Source organism: Sipha flava, unplaced genomic scaffold (assembly GCF_003268045.1).
Source record: "Sipha flava isolate LNK unplaced genomic scaffold, YSA_version1 171_pilon_pilon, whole genome shotgun sequence".
Taxonomy (NCBI): domain Eukaryota; kingdom Metazoa; phylum Arthropoda; class Insecta; order Hemiptera; family Aphididae; genus Sipha; species Sipha flava.
In genome coordinates this window covers 1,282,603-1,289,944 of record NW_020271925.1, presented here as the reverse complement: position 1 = coordinate 1,289,944, position 7,342 = coordinate 1,282,603, and the positions used below count along the sequence as shown (strand labels likewise).

The 7,342-nt window shown below is 31.7% G+C and overlaps 1 protein-coding gene across 5 annotated transcripts; it reads left to right on the top strand.

Moving 5' to 3' along the window:
- The first annotated feature begins 2,759 nt into the window (after nucleotides 1–2,759).
- LOC112679976 lies at nucleotides 2,760–5,194 on the top strand. 5 transcript variants are annotated; one of them, XR_003148271.1, is made up of 7 exons: nucleotides 2,760–2,865; nucleotides 2,934–3,143; nucleotides 3,217–3,666; nucleotides 3,770–3,949; nucleotides 4,012–4,116; nucleotides 4,175–4,438; nucleotides 4,517–5,194. XR_003148271.1 is itself a non-coding variant. In XM_025549931.1 (6 exons), exons 2-5 carry the CDS (start codon nucleotides 3,579–3,581, stop codon nucleotides 4,297–4,299), a joined length of 498 nt encoding a protein of 165 aa, XP_025405716.1. In that variant the 5' UTR covers nucleotides 2,760–3,143; nucleotides 3,217–3,578; the 3' UTR covers nucleotides 4,300–4,333; nucleotides 4,585–5,194. The 5 variants fall into 5 exon arrangements, 1 of the variants encoding a protein (XP_025405716.1); XR_003148273.1 differs by having other exon boundaries at nucleotides 2,760–3,143; nucleotides 4,517–4,695; nucleotides 4,760–5,194; XR_003148272.1 differs by having other exon boundaries at nucleotides 2,760–3,143; nucleotides 4,175–4,362; nucleotides 4,585–5,194.
- Nucleotides 5,195–7,342: the final 2,148 nt, after the last annotated feature.

Genomic DNA, 7,342 nt, shown 5'->3' with positions numbered 1-7,342 from the left:
TATCATTTACATTCAGCCCTATGGTTTTTGTTTCGTTAATGAGGGCTACGGTGCTCTGTACCACGCTCTCTCCATCGTCACCAACTATGTTCAAATCATCTGCAAAACCTAAAATATCAATCTTGTTTGTTCCGATGTCGATACCATGGTTATCCTTTTGTATACTCCGTACGACTTTCTTTAGTGCAATATTAAACAGTACTGGTGAAAGAGCGTCACCTTGTTGTCTGTTACCACTTCAAATTCTTCGGTTAGTACGTTGTCGACTCTTACTTGGTATTTCGTACCATTCATGCATACTTTTGTTAGGAAAATAAGCTTATTTGGAATTCCGAATTCGTACGAATTCGTTTTTGTTTGATTTAAATGTACAATAATATACTACAAAAAATAAAGATTGCTGTAGCATATAATTGCTCATTTCTATCATGCTTACCCATATGAAATTATTTTTAGTTGGTAATAATCAACTTCCTATATTTAGTGAAATGATGATGTCTGATGTATATTTTATTTAGAAACTATTATTGATATTATAGGTATTTTAATATTTTAATTTTTAGCGTGCAGTTTACCAAAGGTTATATCTATTATATGTTGATATGAGTGAGGACTATATACTCGTATATTAGAATATGTTAACAAAAGTGGATGTAGTTTGTTTAATATAAATTATGAAACAGTATTCAGTTATAGTTGGATACAAGGGTTTTTTTTTATAGTATTTAACATTTTAATCTTATTGGCTGGTCATTATACACTACCTTAGGAAATATTAAAATGATGCCCCTGGGCAGGACTGAAACAATATTGTATTTTCGGTAATGTCTATCATTCCGGTACTTTCGATATAAGTATCCGGTATATAGCTTCTAAAAGAATGAAAGTATACCGGTGGTAACCTTTGTTTTTAATTTTAATATTTAAAATCTGATAAGTATATAGGCCATTTTTTTGTCATGGGTAGTTGAAATTAACTATTGTAACGTGACTATTCGGTATTCGTTAAGAATAGCGAATGTTCAACAGTAAAGTTATTTAGTGAAATGTTTACGATATAGCTGGCTGGACTATCTGTGCATTAGAATCTTTAAAGTTATTATTACTTAAACATGAAATATTGTAAATTAAATGTATATATGATTATAGGACCACAGCGTTGAAAAATGGTCCGAATGACAGGCGGAGATGACACACACGACGTACTTGATAGTAGATAGAAAAGGGGGCTTCTAAAACCGTTACCGCCGCCACCGCCGTCACCACCGCCGACGAAATTATTTTTTCTATTTTTTTTCCATTTTCATTTTTCTTCACGCCGCTCGATCGTTCACGTAACCTATGTATAATATACTCCCTCCATATTTTTTAATTGGAAAATTGTTAAGTCTTATTCTTCATCACACACATTCTTATACTTCCCCTCATTATTTGAATGATAAATTCATTAATATACAATATCATCCCCCCCCCCATTTACCACACTCTAAGTATTTTACCGAAGTAAAATAATATTATATAAGACTTTACAAATAATATATTATTTAAAATGATTACACATGATACATACATACAGACATACATACATACATACATAAATAAATACATACATACATACATACAGTGGTGTAGCCAGGATTTTTAAATGGGGGGGACTAACCACTTTTTTGGATAAGTAAGGTAAGAGAGGATATGAGAATTCACCCTTAACCCCCCCCACCATCTACCACCAAGTTTCTAAACGTAATTCAAGAATTTTAGTATAGTTTTAAAAATATTTATTAATATATAATTTATAATAATAATAATAATAATAATTTTGGTTTCAGTGTTCAGTCACTTGCTCCACTTTGACAGCTGCATCCTCTGAGTCGAATTTCTGGCAAATTCAGTTATTATTTCACTTTCATCGAATTGCTCTTTTTTATTTATATTAGCCATAGCTAACCTATTCAGTCTGTTTTCCGACATGGTGCTTCTTAAAAAAAATTTTAAGCGATTAAGTGCTGAAAACGTTCTTTCCGGAGTGAAAGAGGTAACTGGTAACGTGGCGAATAATTGTAAAAGTATTTTAATGTTAGGTCGAAGATTGGTGCGATGAGAGAGTGAATCAAGAGCAGAATTCGGTTTTGGAATAGTATTTTGACTCCATTGTTGCCTCCATATGAACAGGTCAGCTCTGATTGTAGATGAGGTATCATCATGGAGATCTTGGACATATATTTTAGCAGTGTAGTGACGTAAACAACGTATCGCGAATCGTCCAGGTTGTTTACAATATTGTCAGTGGATAAGGGGAAATCCCATGTTCTAGAATATGCGATGATTATCTCGTTAAGGTAATTTGGAGAAGGTTCTAGACAATCGACGCCGATATATATATATCGGCTGGTCAGACGCTCATTCAATCAGTCCGTGAATACAATCCGCGACTCACCGTGAATTCCTCCGCAATTGTAACGCGTTTCGATATTTGTACATACATATTTTTATAATATAGTGTCTATTTTAATTAAATCAAATTGTGAGTGATTTTTATTACTTAAATCCCACAGTAGCTTTTATAATATTTTTATCGTCATACATATTTAAATTGGCCGGAATAAGTCCTTCAAGTGGCATAACATCAATAAGCCTTTGATTAAAACGAGCATCCATTGATTCTATTAAATAGTCAAGTTACATTATACATATAAACACGGCCCATGGGGGGGGCCATAGCCCCCCCCCCCCCCCCCCCCCCCCCCCCCCCCCTTGGCTACGCCACTGCTAAAATCTATAGCGGTATCCGTTTTATATGTAGTATTTGTCCTATGACATATACCCGACGCGATACTCTTGCAAAACATATGAAAAATAAACATGGTATGTATTTAACAACACTTATATAATATATTTATTTCTTTTTAATTGTGTTATAATATTTTCGTAAGGTATTGAACGTGTCTAACCGGTAGTAAATCGTCCTGAAATAGCCCCACAGCATGCAGTTCCATGGAACGAAATCGAAATTGCTCCGCAAATTGTTGTACCAGACGTTCAAGCCAGACCGTCAATCGACGAAGAATTATGGGTTGATGACGATGAATTGCTTAGTTTCATAGCAGACGGTGTGGAGAGTGCATATTTATGCGATAATTCAGGTAAGATTTTATTTTCAATATGACCCGATAGTTAGCTAGATTTTTTTTTTATAAGACATATTTTTTTCCGTAGGGCCTGCTTCACTTAAAAGATCGAATAACTCTGAGGCTGTAGGAGTTCAAAAAAGGGCTCGTCTTAACATTGTCGGAAATACACCGGGTTTTATACGAATAGGATCATCTTTTAATAATACCATCAACTGGTATTATAAAAAGAACATTAGAAGTATTTTCAATTATCTAGCGTTCCTCATTTCAATCAAATAAGAACTACTCGAAATTTTAAAATCATCGGCTCTACCAGTAAAATTCAATCTGAAATTAGAAGCGACTTACAACAGGCCACATATCGAAAACTCATCCGTCAATAGGGCATTTAAGACCTCTGCCAGAGCGATTTTCGCGGATACGAATATCGGAGATATAGTTGACCACATGTTTGTAAATATTTTAACTGAGGAAGATACATATCAGGGCAAAGGAAGCGGATTTTCACTCGAGGCTATAGATGGTGTATTATTAGGTATATACCAGTATATACCTATGGGCGGATCGTCATATCTACCACTAACCTCATATATTGAAAATAAAAATTAAAAATAACAATTATTATTATTATTATTTAGGGAAAACAATGCAGTCTATGAGGAAGCGAATAAAGATGGAAGTAGTATCTAGTGAAAGTAGGCTACAGAAACTAATAAACCGTACAACGTTCAAGTATTGCTCAGATTTTGAGAATCAGAATCTATCGGCTGTAACATTGGAGAATAAAATCATTGATTTTTACAAGCCAATCTATATAGGTAAATACTATATTATTATTATTATTATTTAACAACAGATTCTAATTTAATTATAATTACAGGCTTTGCAGTACTTGATGTTTCAAAATCGCTAATGTATGATTATCATTATAATGTTATGCAGGCACATTACAAAAATGATATTCATCTGATGTACACTGATACAGGTATGAAATCTTATACATATTATATTTTATGATATTAATATTTTTGCTGTTATTCCAGATTCATTGGTATATTATATTGAGACAGAAGATTTCTATAAAGACCTCAAAGACAATCCAATCTTGATTGATCGGATGGATACAGCCAACCCACCATCAACTCACCCATGTTATATCGCAGTATGAAGAGCTCGATAGGATGATTACATATATATCAAAGGCATATTTTTAATATTTAATATTTATTACGTTAGTATTTTAAACAAAAATTATAACGTTTTATATTATACATTTTCTCGATATCTTAAAATGGACAGCAAAACATGTAAGGAATAAAAATATATAAATATGATTGTATATTATTATTATGAGTTGTAAATTACTAATAATCAATTATTTTTAGTTACTGATATCCTGTATACTATTCTTGAGGGTGATTTAACAATTATATTCAGGTCTTCTTGTTCACAGGAATTCCTAATTTATAGTCAACCATACTTCAGAACGGCATGTTGTACATCGTAATTCCTATGCAACACCTGTAGAGCAAGGAAAGCGAATTTTTGTAAAAAATATAATTTAGTAGGTAAAGCGAGGTGTAACACAATATTCGAAAATAAATTCATAAGATTATTATGGCTTACAGCTAAAATAGCTGAGTATTCGGCATACGATGCAGAAATATTATTAAGAAGGCTATACGAAAAAATATTTAATATAGAATGCGATTCTGGTCATGCTCGATGGAAGAATCATTTGGAGTCTAAAAGTATAATTAAGTACACCACATGAGATGAGAATTTAGTGTATTGGACAAAACTAATATTTACCATTATAGAACAAAATATTATAGAATATGATGGTGTTTCATTAATAAGTTTAGATTTGCATAATTTTAAAACTAATTGTAAACCTAAAAATGTTTTACTTGATGTTTTAGGTATTGATTATTTTTTTAATAATATAGAGCAGTTAGAGATGGATATTAGTAAGGTATTTCGGTACAAATAATGAAGAGCGTTGGAATTAACCTTACATGTTTTCGCATGTACATAAGTATATTATCCATAATATCAATTTTGTACATGATTACATTATATATAACAAAAAATGTTGTACATTATATTATAAATAATAACAATTTTTGTATATGATTATATTTTACATAATAAAAATTTTGTATACGATTTTATTATATATAATTAAAATTATTGGTAACTGTTTTTTTGTGTTTGTAAATAAAGTATATTTTATTGTATTACTGAATATTCATACACGTATTGCTGTTGAGAAAATTATTCTACCTGTCAGCAGTATTAACTAGATTTGCTCTTCGAGGGTTAAATCAAAAAACTTATAATGTAAATACAGCTGAAACGTATTTTAGTTTGAAAACGTTTTACAGGCGGGAGCTGAAAGTTAGTCGGAATAAATTGAAAAAAAAATAATAATAAATTCCAGTCTACGAAACCAGAAAAAAATAAATAAACGACATAAAATATGTAATGTAGAAAATTATTCGAGACTTAGCCAATGCATGTTAAAAAACTCACGGCGCACAGTTTAATTTATGCAAACGTTTATTGTATTATTATGTTTCATTTTCGGCACTAAGTATGACATTTCTTTCCGTTTTCGAAAGCTTCACTAATTTGCCTGTCTGTTATTTTATTCGGATGGTGTGTTTTAAATAATGTTAAATAAATTGAGTAGATATTATAATTGCGGTTGGACGCATAATTTGGTAATAAATTATTCTCTCCGTTTGGGACTTAGTGCGATAGAGTATGGTTTACGTTTATTAACATTCAAAATGCTCATTTATCCTCATTCGGTTGCTAGGGAATTGCGTTCCTGTCGAAACACTCGTTATTTAACAATTCTATTGATATTTAACCGCCATACATACAGTTTGATTACCAAACGATTATTTATTTATTTTAATTTTTACAAGTGGATTTTGGTGCAATCGACTTTAGTTACAAAAGTATCAACAAAAATGTGTTCGATACTTAGCGGACGAAAGTTTACAAGCTACGTTATTATATTACATTCTCGTTCAATCGAAATCCTAAGACCTACGCCGATGAGCAACCGCGTACACTATCGCTTCCAGTATTAGTTTGTTTATAAACGTTTTGTATTTCAGTTCCGAACAATCATCCCCGTATAATATTTTATGTGTACATATTGGTACTATAATTTATTGAATCACTATACCACGAGGCATTGTTGGCAAATTGCGTTGATGTTTATTTTATGTGGCACGATTGTTTATGACTTCAGATTTTAAGAAAAAATCTATTTTCGTGTGTTCGAAATTTTTAAAAAGGATTAAATCAAATCATTTTTTGATTTATTTTATTTACGAGCACTAGGAATACAAAAATGTTCGACGATGTTGAGACGATTCCTGTACGATATACGAGTATTAGGATGAGAGTCTTATGCATTTTGATTCTTCGGAACGAACCATTCGTTTATACACCGTGAAACGCATTGAGAACTACGCGGTTTTATGTTTAAGCTGTGCATTTATTTCAGATTAATATTTGTGGAAGATTTATATGTGAACTAATTTTCTTTTGTCGTCATTGCTTCTAGATTACGCAAGTACAATGTCATAACGCGTAACTATTGGTACGGCTTGGATGTAATACGTAACTATATGGAAAAATAGATGTGTGACGTAGCTAGGATTTTCCGGGAAAATGAGGGAGAGGAAAAGAGCTGATATTTTTTCAAACTCAATTAGTTGAACTAAGATCTTTCATAAGTTTAGAATCCCGATGCCGTTGATTTATTAAAATTGTTGGTTCCTTTACGGTTACCTGCATTTGTATTTATAACGTATTTCATCATGCTGGTCTATTAGTTATCCTTACCATTGGTTTAATAATGTACCTGTGTACTTTAAATATAAATACATATTATATTTTATGGGATCGCAAACTGGCTGATTTTATTCATTATTAATTCTATTATTTTCAAAATAATATTGATAAATACCGTTTATGGGTTCGTTGGGCTCGTTTCACACGCTAAAAATAACGCGATGTTTTAATTATTTTATACTTTTCTTATGCAGTCTGAATCAGTTCGAATAGTTCTGAAAATACCGGTCCATATGTGATGTCAAAAATTCTAGAAACTTCAACCGAACAACCGTTAGCGGGAAATAAAAATGGTGTTACCGTTAGACAAAACTGAATTTAATACCTATTGCCAC